We start from the raw sequence: 16262 nt of genomic DNA, 5'->3' as shown, positions 1-16262 counted from the left end.
TACTGCTTAAAAAATGAGCCTTTCAGAAATGGTACTCCATCAAATCGAATGAAAACTTTATCAGCTTCAAATAACAAAAGGGGTAAAAATCAAAAGGGTAGTCAAAAGGAAGTTTGAAAAAAACTGGTATCACTAATTGAGGAAGACATCCAAGAAGACTGCTGTTCAATTTTGTACTATACAAGGCAATAAGGGAATGAATGAAAAGAACAAAAGGAATTTAAATCATCACAACTGGGAGAAAAGAGCATAATCTGAGTTTTGGCTACCTGGCTTTTGAAAATAATCTTGCCACCTTATGAGAAGCTATAGAACATGCAACAATGTAGTTAAATCTCCTACAAGAGGCACCTGAACAGCAGGCCTACAAATAAGTTTGGAAGAAACAGAGTATATGATAGATGTGAAGAAGGCATCAAAACACATGGAAACTGATTATGGGAAAACAAAAGAGACTACAAATGCTTTGGACAAAGAAGCTATTTTAGTGATGACAATTAAAATGGATCTGGCTTTACAACTAAGAAAAAACCCGCATAACAAGAAATTTATTTTCATAAATGCAAAACTCTGGCACTAAAATGCTGTCAATAAATGAGAATGCCTTTACACTTGAATCTCACTGAATACAGCTAAACAATTATATGAAATAGAAATGAGGGAAAGAAAAATAATTAGGAAAGTCTTGAGAATGGGAAATGGAAATTAGAAAGTAGGAAAGAAGTTAATGAAGAAACAGAACCAATATAAGACACAATGAGAAAGACAAGAGTTGTACAATAAGGAGACCTAAAAAAGGCTAGATAAAAAAAAGAGGACAGCAAAAAGAATTTTTACCTCTTTTGACAGAAGCCCAAAATCACCACTGGCATGGGATAATGGAAGTTAAAGCAGACCTGAGAAAAATAAATAGAATACAGGAAGAAGTAGGACAGAATGGTCACAGCAAAAGAAAAAATGTTTCACAGGCTTCCAAGACAAAAGAAAGAAAAACATAGGTGCAATAAGAACAGAAGAAAGATGAGAAAAACATAGGGAACAAATGAAAAATTACTGAAAAGAAAGAAAGGTGAAAAGAAAGAAGACACAAGTTATTTCATGTTGTTCCTAGTAGCCCAAACCAATTAAAACATGAAATGGTAACACAGTGGGAAGGAACTAGGTTGTAATTGCAAATTCACCTGTCATAGATATTACACTCCGAATATGAAGGCTTAAGTATTTCAAGTACAGTAAGAATTATGAACAGCATACTGGTACTCAAAACTTTCAGTAATTAATGTTATACAATATGATCTCTATAGTATCCACTAATAATGTTCTGCACCCACAATCTTTTGAAAATCTCATTCTCCTGGACAAAAATAAACAAAGCAAAAACTGTATTTCAAGAAGGAAAAAGAGGAATTCCTTAATATATCTGTCAGACAACCCTTTTGGCCTCTAAAAAGTAAATGAGAGATGAAGATCTTACAGGGTCTGTCAATAAAAATATATGATATTAACTGCTGGTTAATTTGCTTGCCTTTATTTACAGATACGTAAACAGAAATAAAATGCTAAAGTAATCACTATGAAGGTTATTGCTGCACAGAACAACTAGTAACAATGTGCTCATAAGGGATTCAAAAGTAGGCTACAATGTGAGTGAGACAGAATTTTGATGAGGACCAGGTCCTCAGCCTTAGTGCAATTATTGAATGAAGTCATTCTGTACATGGCTGTTACAAATATGTATTGTGATTGCAAGTTTGGCACTTGCTCATTGTCAAGCACTCTGAGATATTAAAGCCCAGACTACATCATTAAGTTGTGAAATGCTGGAACATAGTTCCTAGCTCTCTGACACCAAATACGCCTACTTGTGGTGATATATACTGTCCCACATACAATGGGAACAGACACACCATACTTAGTACACTAGCAGTAACCATACACAATGTAGTGCAGTGCTCATGTTGTCAGTGTGACAGCTGGATTACAATAACCTGCTATCAGAATCCAACCGCCACATCGACTACAATGGCACTGCTCTCCAAATGTATACTGTGGATATTTGTTTGATTTCTGATGTACAATGTACTAAGTAATATGTGTGCTCGCATGGTATGTGGAACAGTGGGTCACCTTTATCACCACAAGTGTTTGGTTCCAGCCTGCTGTTCCATAATGTCACAACTTGAAGTTGTAGTGATGGCTATGACTTCTCATAATTCTTGATAATGGCCATGTGTCAAAATTGCATTTGCAATAAATATTTTTCACAGCTACATGTAGAATGGCTTTATTCAAAAAGTGCAATATATGCTACATGTTTTCTTCTCTGAAACAAGTCTAACACTTGCAGGTCTTCAATAAGCATTATTTCTTTGTTCACAGTTCTTGAAGTCTTTAATAATAACTATTTTTCTTTAAAAATAGTGTTCTTAAAATAAACACACATTTTGATGGACCAACGGGTACATGTTTAGCCAGTAACTTATGAAGGTATGGTGCTGAACAGCATTTGATCATTAGCAACAATCAACCAGCATATTATAATAATTCTTCAGGTATATCAGGCTAAAATGAGCACATGTATTGAGTCATTATTATTTTAAGTCCCATTACATAAATTTCCAGATTATCTGCAATGTGTACCTACAAGCTGACTTTACTATGGCAAAATTTATATAATTAGGTACACGATTTTTAAAAAAGCCCTGCAAGTGACTAAGAAGTAAAATCCAAATCAATTGGTGGTTTATAATAAGCAAATATTTATTTAAAAAATAAGTCTCTACCAAAATTCACTATGACATGACTCATTAATAGCGAAGTAATCTGGAACAGGTTACAATTTTAACAGCAAGTCTTCCTTAGAAAAGTACATCAGTTAACTCAATTATAACTACAGTTTGCATCAAATGTATGTAAGTAATTTCTTCCTAACTGTAGCAACCTTCTCTTTGCTCTGTACTAATATTCATGAACATGTAATGACTACCACAATGCAGATCTGGGAGCAGCTAGTACGTTACAGGCTTCACAGTTGCACAACGCATTCTGTGAACACGATGTCAAGACAAGATGAGGATATTGCACCAACTTCACTGGGAAGACATACAAATTATACTGAAAATATACAGTGTATTTATCTTATGTTTCTCAGTCAGGTACAAAATGTCTCCAATAATTAAATACACTCCTTAAAGTTGCAGCCATTTCCCATATAATATGAAGAAACTTTGGATATAGAACATCAAATCAACTTAAATATGGACAGAACATAAATCAATGTGCTTGGTAAAATACATTGACAATCAACCCAAGGTGAGGGGGGGGGGGGGGGGGGCAACAAGAGCCAGTCTGGAAAGACATCTATGACTATTAATGAAAAAATTAAACTGAAATTCTGAAATTAGTACTTTCATTCAGAGGCTGGTACTCAGTAAAGAACAAAATAATGGTTTCAGTTGCAGAATACTTGTTTACAGCCTGCACCAGCAATGAGATAGTGAGGTTCCAGAGCTGTTGGGAGGAAGTTGGCTAAAAGCATGCAGAAATTGTACATAACTGATTATTTTAAAGCACTTGTAGAATTATGACATTAATCTGACAAAAGTCTTCAACCAAAAAGTGAGAACAATACAGATCTGAGTTTCCAAAATATTGACTTAACAATAAGGTAGATTCAAAGTAATTCATATAAGTAAATATAAAGGGAACGTTTAATAGCATTGGTACTGTTATGGACAAATGAAATAATGTGGTCTTTCCTTGAAAATAAAACATTTTACTTTTTAGATTTTTCAACTATTATAAAGTACAATGCTTTTAGTACTTATCTTTTATGTGACTTACAAACAAAAATGATTAGTAGCAGGAAAATGAGTAGTGATATGGGGGCTGCGATGGACAGTGGTCTGAAAATAAACAGCAATTATTTGACATTAAGTAGTTAGGGGAAGCAGTTGTTTTATACACAAGACATGTTACGTGAGAAATGTTTATATGCATTCAGAATTTGATCTGTACAATAAGTAGTTTACATTTCAAAATTGCACATACAAAACAAAAGAAAAAATAGATTTTAAAGTACTATTTTTAACTTTGTTATTGTTCTTGTAAATATTCATTATGTACATCAGTCCTACACTATTGTCACAGGAAACTTGTGATTAAGTAGCACAATGGAGGAAAAAAGGAGAATATGTCATCAGTCACCTAGAACATAACGAGGTGAATGATAGTAGATCACAACACATCAAGGAATACTATTGTGCTCTAAAATCTTTGATTTTTTACACGATAAAGGAATGGTCACAAAGAAAAGGCATAAATGTGTGTATTCCACAAAGGCTTTGTGTGACTATTGCAACAAACACATTTCTTTTTTCCACCCCATCCACTGCTTCGGCAAGGACATTCATACATAGGAAACTCAGGTCATGTACTCTACAATCTATACCAGTAATTTATGTCACTCCCTTCTGTACGTGTCAGATGATAGCTATCTATTTTATGACAAAGATAAACTATATTACAACTTAAGCATGAAACAACCACTTCCCTAAAATTTACAGTGACTTTTCAACATGTCTTTGTATCTCAGATTGGCAATTAAAAATAACATTTGATCTCAAACGCATACAGGCACACATTTCCACTGCTCATATGAGAGACAAAGAATATTTTGAACTGACTGGCTCTAATACCCAAAGGGAAAAACTTATCACAGAAATTTAACATTGTATTAGGTTCTAACATATCACACTACCCTTACCTACTAATACAAAATCTGTCCTATGAATTAATACCACATATGAAAGCACTTTTGTCTGCACACACTCAATAAAAACAAACAATGCAGTATACTAAGTACTGAGTGCTGCTGATCACACACATTTATTTCTGCTCTTCTATTTCAGTTGATGCAAACACACATATACAAAATTGTTTCAAACAAGAATAAAGTACGAAATAATTTATCAGTTCTTGCAAATGTAATATTTTATTTGTATGAATATTAAAAGGAGGTGAGAAAATTTGTTTCTTTGTAACACATAGTGTATCATTAGACTTTTCAACTACTGTCCTGCTCTCTCAATTCATGCACTATTAATGTCACTATGTAGTCGTAACACAAAAATAACAGTTTTATAAAACATGAAAACAGATGTAATCTTGGGTTAATAAAACTCAGCAGTCTATTCTTTGTTGGAATTCTTACTTGTTATGCTCTGCCTGCAGACCTGATACATCAGAAATTCAAGATTGAACAAAATATCACACGTTAAATGAAGGCAGTGCTGTGTAGAGTTGTGAAAAATGGTAAGTGGAGCATAAATGCTGTTTTAAGAGCAATACTTAAGAGCAACGGAGTGGAAAAAAAAAAAAAACTGTGGCAATTACCTCATGTCATCAGGAAAACAGGCTTATTAGTGTAAAGCCCCTTCATTAGCAAATTTTCTGCAAATGCGTGAGATTCCAACTGCTATTAGGGATCTGAGGAGATGGCTGCAGCACCAGTCTAATGTGTATTCAACAGAACTGAGTGCTCTTTTGTCTTCCTCAGATGTCAACAATCCTTTCAGTTCTGGTCAAGGTGAAACAGGAATTTCTACATTCACAAAGAAAATTGCACATGGGGGCTGTGTCTTTTCTTAAAAATTCAAATTTTCATCATTTTCATCAGGATGCCCTACTGAAAGTGATCTATAAATACTATCATACTGAAAAAATACATAGAAGCACACGGACCGGATCTAAGCCTGCAAATAAGAGTTCTTACCACACACTGATGAATACTGTGGCCTACATGTGAAGGATTCACATAGGTAGACACAGTGAAATTAAATATTTAGGGTTTCTATGTTGTTATCAGTACTACATTTTCTAAGAGTCTTTCACAAATGCCCTGTGCTGTAAGTATCCAACATACTTACAGCAAATGTGAATGAATACCAAAGATTTGATCCAGACAAGCAAGCAGGTCTAGCAGAGGCAGTAATCTATGGTAACTCAGTAGCACTCTTAAGAGTAAGACATTTATAGAGGTACAAGGCTTTTCTAACTTTATCCTCTCTGAAGACCACTAAATTTAATTCTAAGCTTAAAATGATTCACTATATGATAATGAAAGGCAGCACACATACAATTCTCTGGTAAGACTGGAAAAATACTTCATATTGAACTATAATCTAATTTAATGAGAGCTTTCAAATAACTAATATAAAAACTCTGCATGACAGTTTGATTTAATGTGCTGCACAAATCTATGACTGTTGACTCAACACAAATTAGAAAAAAAGGTGATGAAGGAGATGGGAGATGGGTTAGGAAGGAATTTGGGATATGGGGGATGGAATTTGGGGTGGGCGAGGGTGGGGGAGGTCAAAGTTACTTCTGTAGTTGATAAAATGTAAATGAATATCACATTCTTTTATGATGGTGAACAAAACCATCAGCAGATACTACTTAATAAACACAGCCTGAGAAAAGGAATAAAGATAACATAACACTGTGTTCTGGAACACTGTATCAGACATCTTCCCTACAGTTTTGTCATAATGTATTTACAACTTTTTGTGGAGCACTAGTGTAAGAAGATACTTTATCTGACAACATAATGTAGCAATGAACTATTTTTCCAATCATCACTCCATTCACCTTAATTAACAAATACTGTTTTTTATTACATAACTACATAAAAATAGTCCTAAGTAGTTGTAATCTCACAATAACTTTTTACTGTGACAAAAATTCTGGAATATAAATCATCATATTAATAAATGTTTTGGTACAATGTTACAGGAAGAGTAATGTCAATGTAAAAGAAACAATAAAACAAATATTTTGAAATTAATAAAAATCCTTAATTTAAAAACTTTTGTACATCAAGCACCTTAAATCACTAAAAAATATTGTACAGTAAAAAGAATGTGTCCAAAAATATGAATTTCAAGCACATTCTTGCAGAACTAAGAGGGAAATGTGGAGTAACTTTTATCTTTCAGTGAACACTCATTGAATAGAATGATGGTCCCTGACACAAAAATATCAACAATTCTTTTTTTTTCTTTCTTTTTGCAATTCGTAGAACATTTATCATCATAAGCATTCTTGGCCAGTTAGTATCAGAACACACCGTGAATACCCCATAAAAATGTATACAGTAAGTAAACAGTTCCGTATGGGATGTTCACACTACAGATACTATGGATTTTAACAAATACTTTCCAAACAAAGAAAGTCATGCAAAGACACTGTTGGGCAATGCTCAAACAAACATTCACTTTGTTATACATATGACATTAATGTAAACAGAAGAAAAACTTCAAAAATTAAACTGTATACAAAACTGTTATCCCAATACAATGTGACATAGTGTACATGTTTTGTCATAACTATTGACATAATTCCAGAAATTTATATTCAAAATAGAAAAATTAACTTCGATCTGCTTTGTAACCGCCATAATCATTAATGATATACAGTTGCAAGATACATCATACAAAGTTTCTTTCATCACCAACTTGCCTTCAGCCGACACATTTATTGATATGTTAGGTGAAAAATGTTTCCTGTGATGGTGGATCCATTAAGTAATCAAATTTACATTTTATGAGAACGTAAACATGACAAAAGTAATAATTTATCTCTAATAACCTAAACAAGCATAAAATAGTTCCAACGTTCATAGCAACTCATTGTATCTGTCTTTAGTACACTGAGATCGAACTAAAATTTAATAATACAATATATATTTTGTGCTCATGCTGCAGGCATACAGAGAGTAAATGTCACAGTATCTAATATTTCCTATTAAGACATATTCAATGCCTATGCTTCATCAAATTAATAAATTAGGAAGCACATACTTCACAGTCAACACTGTAGCATAAATATCAAATATGCAAACTTAAAAGGAATAAAGCCATCTAAAAATAACTGTGACATTATCTCTCATTACACAAAAAATGTACATAGAACATTGCTCACTGAAATGTAAAATGAAATGAAAAATTTAATTGGACATATCATACTACAGTATAGGAGAGGAAATAACACTGTTTATAAAACAAGACTCAACTTATACCTGCCAAAGTGCTAATTAGCTGACATCAAGGAAAGTCATCTTCAATGTCAACCACTATTGCACAAGCTCAAAGCAAACTTTTAGACAACAGACAAGCAACATTAAAAGGGGGCAGTGGTAAGAGGGGTGTGGACAGAGGAACAGGACATGGGGGAATAGGTATAATGCTTGTTAATTCTGTGGTTTACAAATTAAACAAACTTCATAGGATACTTGTTCGCACACATGCTGAAATCACTGTTTATGTAAAAACTTCCATTTCACCTTACATATTCACATTCATTTTTAAAACCTCCTATAGATGAGCAACATGATACCCAAAGGGTTTTATTCATCTGATGACTCAGTCACAGTTACATCTCAGCTATGCAACCACATAGATTCTCAAATACAACTCTAAAAAATCTGTCTGTATGAATACTATCATATACTACATTGATTTTCACATGACGGATGATTTAAGGCTGCACATATAAGAAACTTTGGTAAGAGTTACACTACTTCACGAAAACTGAGGTGAATGGGAAGCTGTAAGAGACAAAGAGGTGTCAGACAGAAGTTGAACATGAAGGTCCAAAGTACACATTATATTTTAAATAACAATCAAAGCAATTTTTGGGAACACAAAACACTTTACCAGTGTTTGAAGTAGTGAAAATTTAAATCTCATTTGAGGAATGGAAGGGCACTATATCTAATTATAATGAATTGTGGTTATAGCAAACATTCCATGCCAATGTCAACTGAATCTACGTTAAAACTAAAGTTTCAAAAATATGGCAGCCTAAGGAGTTGCCTTGCTCAATAAAAGTAAAGCTGCCTCATTCCAGCTTTGTGGGCAGCATGAGATGAAAGACGGGTTCACAGTCTCTGGGGTTGCTTCCGCAAACTGGCAGTGCTTCCTGCAGGAACCACTCTGGGCTGCTGCTACCTGTGCGAGATCAGGCCGTTTGATGAGGGAGGCACAGTTGGGATCATCTCGAGCTCCACCAGCAGTGGAAAGTGATCTGGAATTCATAAAAAGCAAAATGCTAGAAAAGTATTGCCCAGAGAAGCTACGCAGGTGATTTAGTTTTTGCAAAACTGCAGTTTCTGCATTAATGTTGCTAAACTTTTCCCTTACACTTCACTAACTTGTGCCATCCGTCCTCTGTCTCATTTACATGGCATCTAATAGTTGACTTCTACCCTGTACAGCTTACAAGTATGTCCACTCAATCAGCATTTCAATCTGAGGCAGTCTGTAAAATGGTACAGCAGTTCTGCTACAATTTTCGTACCAGGTGTCATTTTTCTTTATAATGACAGGTCATTCGCATGCAGACAACAGTGTAGGAGTTGGGAACATTCTTCCAAGACTGCTTTTAATATTCAATACACAACTTTGTCTTAAATCATGGTCTGTGCTATATATTTCACCCAGGAAATATTTTATAAGTAACTGCAAGTTCAAAGACTCAGAATTAGCTCAGAAAATTGGCTATTGGCATTGACAGCAACCACCGTTTCATTTAGTGCTGGCTCTGCACACTCCTATGGTGACTGGACTGTTACTAAACAATGTAAGGAAAAGATAGATCGCTGCTTACTGTAAAGATGACATGTTAAGTTGCATACAGGTTCTGGTCCGAGGTGCTGGAGTCGGCAGTCAATGTGCATGAGGTGTGCTCGCTTGTGTGAATGAAATGTGTGTGTTTCTCTTTCCTTTTCTGATGAAGGCTGTGGCCAAAAGATAACTTTTAAGTGTCTTTTTAATGTGCCTTTCTGTAACTTAACTTGTCATCTGGCTTATTCCTGGAAGCCATACACAGTGTTTCCAACAGTACTTTTCACAGTTGTTTAAAGTTCTTGAAAGCTGAACCTAATCTGAGGAAAGAAGAGCATAGCAAATAATTTGTGTTAAAATTAAATATTGTCTGATGTAGCCAACAGTTAAATGTTATGTAGCAGGAAAATACGAGGCCCAAATATTCAAAGAGTCATCTGAGGACAAATCATCTGCTGAAAATTAATATGATGCTACCAAGCTTTAATTCGTAAAATAACAGTTAATATCCAAGTGAAGAAATTTGTTGGTACTAGTGCTTCTGGAACAAATCATCATAGATTGGATACCAGAAAAAATCTACAAATGGCAGTCACTCAAATACCCTTACTTAAATGTCTGTTTGTTTTAATGTTGTGATCTTATTTCACTCTAAAATCAGCATTTGCAAAGCACAGGAAAACAAAGAAATGACAACCTCGCCAAAATGACAACAGTTTTCTCCTCAATAGCTAATACTACCCACTTTTCCATTATCACATCATCATACAATGTCAGAAGGCCCTAAATGGAATTACTGAAGATCATGACTCATCATATAAAATAGGCACTGACCAGTAGATAAGCACATAAACAAGAACTAAAACAGTTACAAAGTTGTGTGTGCTCTAAAGAACAACAGAAGCTTTTAAGCTTACCTACCAGGTTCCAGTTTCATTTACCATACCACACTTCTTTACGCAGTGCATGGCATCTTTTGTTTCACTTTTTTTTATTTCACTTTTTCAATCCATATGGGTTAAGATTACACAACTGTTTAACGTTCTTGAGCTTTGTTGTTTTTCATCAATATTCTTCCACCCTCTTATTCACACTTGCCTGTTCTTCTATCAAGAGTGCTCCGTGTTCTTTCTTGTCAGAAAAATCCATCACTCCCAATATTTTTGTCCTGAAGCTCTCTCTGTTTCCTATATCTTCCTTGCTGATCCTGATGTAATTTTTTCACACATAGGGCTCATCTCATAACTCCTCGTAGTTAGTTGACAACTTACTAGAGACATTTTCTGGTTTCATTGTTTAATGTTTACCTGTTAATTCCTGGTTGACACTCAGTCATCCTATCATGTACTACTGTATGGTCTTGTGATTGTTGTTAGGAATAGATTTCACTTCAATTCTCATTAGATAGAGGTCTGAATCAAAGTTGGCTCCTCTTTGTACCTTTATGTCTACACATTTTGAAAACTATTGTAAAGTGTGTAGCAGAGGCTTCTTTTGACTACATGGTCAATTTGAAACTCTTCTAACATGAAGTTTGGTGACTACCATGTCTCCATTTGTTTTGTGTCTTTTTGTTCTTTGTGCAGATAATTTTCACATTGAATAGCTCAGTCATCCCACAGTCTCTCTCTCTCTCTCTCTCTCTCTCTCTCTCTCTCTCTCTCTCTCTCTCTCTCTCTCTCTCTCTCAATTTCAGTTTGTCCTTTTGTGGACTGGACGCATTTCTACACTTTTCTGAACTCTTTTCCTTTCCAAAAAGAGCACTGAAGCCTTCAGTTAGAATTATCATGTACTTATGTGGATCCCTGATCAAAACTTCGATATGTGATTTTAACTGATGTACAACTTCTGTTCTCATCAACTGAGGAATTACCATTAAGAATTATTTATGATTTGTATCCATGTATTATCATCAGTACAGGCAGTCTGTGCGATATATATCTGGCATCTACAACAGATTACACTACAAAGAATACTGTTCCAAGCATTAACATTGATAAAAGAAGGAAACATGTACTAACAATGTGTTTCTTGTTATCTCTTACTTATTGATGGCAGGTTGTCCCTTCACTGCTCTATAACATCACACAATTGTAACTTCATCTGAGGGTGATCTTTCTTACCGCCCCCCTGCAATCCTATGTAAGTGTGGAAGTGTACCATTACCGAAGCCAAGTTCTAAGATAACTTGGCAGACAGCTCCCTTGAAGTGCTGTCTGAAGCCATCTGGGTTCAGTGATATGAACACAGTTACTTGAATCACAAAAAAAAGCTGTTATTACTACTGACATTAGACCAGGTATCTGTTCAGGCCATTCCTGAAGACCACAGTGTTCTAACCATCTTACAGGAAATCTGTTGACAGTCCTTGCACAACATAACATGCAATATCTGCTGTATCCTCATACAGCCTCCAACACCTAGACTAGCATTATTAAGAACAGTGTCTAAACTGTCAATAACAAAAGCGCAATACATATCTCCTGCCCGAGAACCTGTAATGTATCAGGGACTGATGATTTCATCTTCCAGAATTTTGCACTACACATTAACAGACCATCTCCTTTGATGATTGAAATTGCATATTCACAAGATTTTCAGTGGCCCACTAATGCATATCATGACAGTTCACTGTACCATAATTTATGAACACAAATTAAAGAGAAAACATAACACTTGGTACAGCATCTAGAGCAAAACTTTTCATGGTGCATTTGCAGAAAGTAATTTTTCGATTGAAACTGTTTTGATTTAGCTCCTGTGGCAGTGACAGATGGCACAACTGAAACTTGTGATCGTGTACTATTCTCCCTACCAATGTAAGACTGATACTAGAGACTACAGCAACTTCTCATCAGCTGACATGTAGCTGAATCAAACACATCCACAGTCTCACTTTTTGCTGATCTTTGCCTACTACTGCCATGTCTCCTCAAAATACTTGTTTCTCAAAGTTGTCCCTCAGCACATAAAAACTACATGACTGATGGAGCTCTTCAATCATGCTGTCTCCTAGAATACGGCACAGCTGCTTCACAGGCACCCTGTCAGGATTCGCCAAGCATCAGCAATGTGTCAACATATACTGTGAATGTATATGCCACATTCATTCCATGTCAGTACCTGCTCAGTTGCACATTCTGAGCTGCACAGTATATGGCAGTGCACGGATACATATTACAATGTAACCGAACATGACTTCAAACGAAGTATCACGTATCAAGGAAGCTTGACACTCTACAACACCGGTAACTTTACATCTCATCCATAGGTCATACAGATTTGCCCACTCAGGAAAATGGGCACTCATTAGAATACATTTCTTTGTAACGCCCATCTGAACACAACTAGTTATATACGACATCTTGCACCCATCTCTGAAACCAAGAAAAGATAATGTTTCTTACATTTTACAATCTAAACAAATACCCCTTTCACTAATTATTTTGTAGGATGCAGAGAGAGGGACGTTTTAACTGAACTGATGTTGTTTTCAAGAAGAACAAACCACAATAATAGTGAGAATGAACTACAGTAACTACTGTGAAAGTGAATGGAACTGGAGGAGGTAGGGATTAAACGCCTGTCAAGCTAGTAGTAATGTTACACATTTAAGTATTTCACTGATTCTGAATTACTGAAAGTAAATCACCCACATACTAATATCTATTTGAGCAGAGATTAATAATAAACTGCATCAGAGTCAAAACAGGTCCATAGAGGGGGAACCAGGCACACAATCACACCTCTTACCTTCCAGTATTCCTTAAAGGAAATCATTTATGGAGACTGTATGTCCATACATAAAAAGACCTCCCACATTTACCTGCATGTGAGCTCTACCCTTCGACTAAATTAATTCAGATTGCCTTTAATTGAAATTGTGACTGGTAATATCCCTGAAACACAGGTCAGGTTGAAGGTGGAAACTGGCTACCAAACTGATGTTGTAGTCTCTGGGTACTTTAATGAGTACTGTTTGTTTACCAAGTTTCAAAAGTGTGTTTACATAAAGCACTTTAGTCTGCAGGATAATCAATCTTACAAATAATCCAAACATGATGGTGTGACAGTGACAGCCATGAGTTCATGGAAGGGAATTCTTGGCATGGAATGAGTGGCAGGTATCAAAGCGGAAGTACTGCTGGTAATAGGTATGTTTGACATGGATGGAGGTACTGATATAGCCATCTCTGATGTGGAGGTCAATACTGGGGAAGGTGGCTCACTGGACTGAGGCCAGCCAGGCAAAATGAATGGAAGAGAAGGTGTTGAGGTTCTGGAGGAATGTGGATAGGATATCCTCACTATCAGTCCAATCCACTAAAATGGCATCATTAAATCTGAATCAAGTGAGAGGTCTGGATTCTGGGAAGTTAGAAGGGATTACTCTAGATGGCACATGAACAGGTTTGCATAGGATGGTGCCATGAAGATGCCCATTGCTGTTTTGTATTTGCAAGATGCTTTCAAAGGTGAAGTAGTTGTGGGTGATGTAGATGGACATAGAGAGGTAGTGTTCAATAGCAGCAAAGCCATGGGCATTAGGATGTTAGTGTAAAGAGATATGGCATCAGTAGCGACAAGCAAGAGGAACATGGACCACAGAGTGTCAGTGGATGGCGTGGTTGGTGTCTTCTTTTATAGGAGGGTAAGTTCCGGGTAATCAGCTGAAGGTGTTGGTCCACAAGAGCAGATATTCTCTCAGAGGGAGCACAGTCATCTGCCAGAAAGGAGCATCTTGGGTGGTTAGATTTATGGACTTCGGGGAGCACAAGAAGGTAGGAGTACAGGGAATGGTAGGGGTGAGGAGAGAGACAGACTCAGGAAAGGTTCTGGTGTGGGTCTAAGGATCTGAGGAGAGACCAGAAATTCCACTGGATTTCTGGAATGGGGTCCCTATGGCAGCGTTTGTAGGTTGACAAATCTGATAGCTGGTGTAGTCCCTCCACAAGGTAATCCCACTTGTTCAAAACCATAGTGGTAAAACCTTTGTGGGCAGGTAGGATTATACAGTCACGATCAGTTTTTTTAGTGGTGTTAAAAGGTGTGATTAGGTGGCAGTGGGAATGGATAACATTTGGAAGGAGGAGTGACATGAGTGTGCTTGTCTGTGACTCGATGTCTTCTCTGTATGGTAAGTAGCAATCTACCCTCTTCATAATACTGTTGTTATAACATCCTGGATTTTCCACTGTTTTAAACAGTGAAGAAAGAATACGCAGAAATATAAGAAAAAGGAAACATTTGTTAAAGACGCGTAGGGAAAGATCCTAAAGAAAAACACTGAAGTAGAATGACAACAGACAGAATACCCTACAGAAATACTAAACTGTGATAACCTCAATGAGTCTCTTCCATGTGAGGTACCACACAAAGTACACAGCAAAGAAGAAATATAATTACTAATTAAAAAACAAAAAAAGAGTAATGTTTCTGGTGAAGATCAAACAGCAGGAGAGCTAGTAATGAATGTAAAACCAGTACCGGTACTGATAAATATAATTATGAAACTGTTATAGAATTTTTGGGAACAGATGGAATAGATCAGCTATAAATAAGTTTTTTTACACCCAGGCAGGTGACCAAGGAAGTTTTGGGACATAACTTTGATACTCACAAGGTTTTTGTTGACTTAAAAAAAAGCTTATGACAGCTTGTACAAGAGCACAGTCGCCAATGTTCTGAAAGAGTTGCAGTTACCACAAAAGTTAATATGTCTTATACATGTGTTTAAAGGAAACCTATTACAGGGTAACGATCAGTACAAGCACGTAAAAGCATTTTCAAGTCAGGACTTGTCTCTGACGAGTAGACCCATAATCTCCAATATCTTAATTGTAGAAAAGAGAACATGAAAAAATCAAACCCTACTAGAACAAAACTGGGTAATAATACAATAAATTGGCTCATATATGCAGACGACAGTTCCGATAAGCAACAACAAAGAGGAGCTGCAGCTCATGACAAACCAAACAAAAATATTGCATGGAAAGCATGATTATAAATCCAACGGGGAAAACAGAGAATATGGGCTTGACCAATGTACCCAATTATGGTACCCTACTGACAGTCAATGAATTCACTTCTGAAAGAGTAGGCACATATAATATTTGGGAAGCATCTTTAACAAACAGAACAGAATGGAAATTGAGATTAAGGCAAGGACTGCAGAAGCAAATAGAGCATATTTTGTTTACTGGGGTGTGGTGTGCAGTAGAACTGTCCAGAGAAGTTTTAAAATCGGACTACATTGGAGTGTACTCCTCCAGGTATCTCTGTAGGGAACTGAAACATTTACATGAAGGAAAGCAGATGAATACAAGCTGTTAGTGTCCAAGAGAAAGATATTACGGAAAATATAAACATCAAAAAAAGTTTTGTATCGCCCCAGTTCCCAGAACTCCTGAGGATAGACATTGACTGTGGATATTGGATCAAAGATGCAGGCCCTTTGACTGATCAGAGATGTCACCAAACCCGTCCAAAGATGTAAACAACCATGCATGAGCAGTGCCTATTGGACGGAGGGGGTCCAACAGCCGATCAGTTGCAGTCATTCACCAGGAAGGAGGTACATGGCTCGTGTTGTCTGTAGTTCAACCATGCCTAGGTGGTCATTACTGTGGTTCAATC

The 16262-nt window shown here is 36.2% G+C and overlaps 1 protein-coding gene across 5 annotated transcripts in view; it reads right to left on the bottom strand.

The window, feature by feature from the left end:
• Positions 1-849: 849 nt before the first annotated feature.
• Positions 850-16262, bottom strand: part of LOC126279128 (CCR4-NOT transcription complex subunit 6-like) — an 811221-nt gene continuing 795808 nt past the window's right edge. For all 5 annotated transcript variants that reach the window (XM_049979620.1, XM_049979621.1, XM_049979619.1 and 2 more), the window contains one exon: positions 850-9087. In XM_049979620.1, the coding sequence (XP_049835577.1) occupies positions 9008-9087 (80 nt within the window). In that variant the 3' untranslated portion in view covers positions 850-9007. The remainder of the gene's footprint in view (positions 9088-16262) is intronic.

This window comes from Schistocerca gregaria, chromosome 6, assembly GCF_023897955.1.
Source record: "Schistocerca gregaria isolate iqSchGreg1 chromosome 6, iqSchGreg1.2, whole genome shotgun sequence".
Lineage (NCBI taxonomy): Eukaryota > Metazoa > Arthropoda > Insecta > Orthoptera > Acrididae > Schistocerca > Schistocerca gregaria.
The sequence above is the reverse complement of the archived record's forward strand: the minus strand, read 5'-3'. Positions and strand labels throughout refer to the sequence as shown.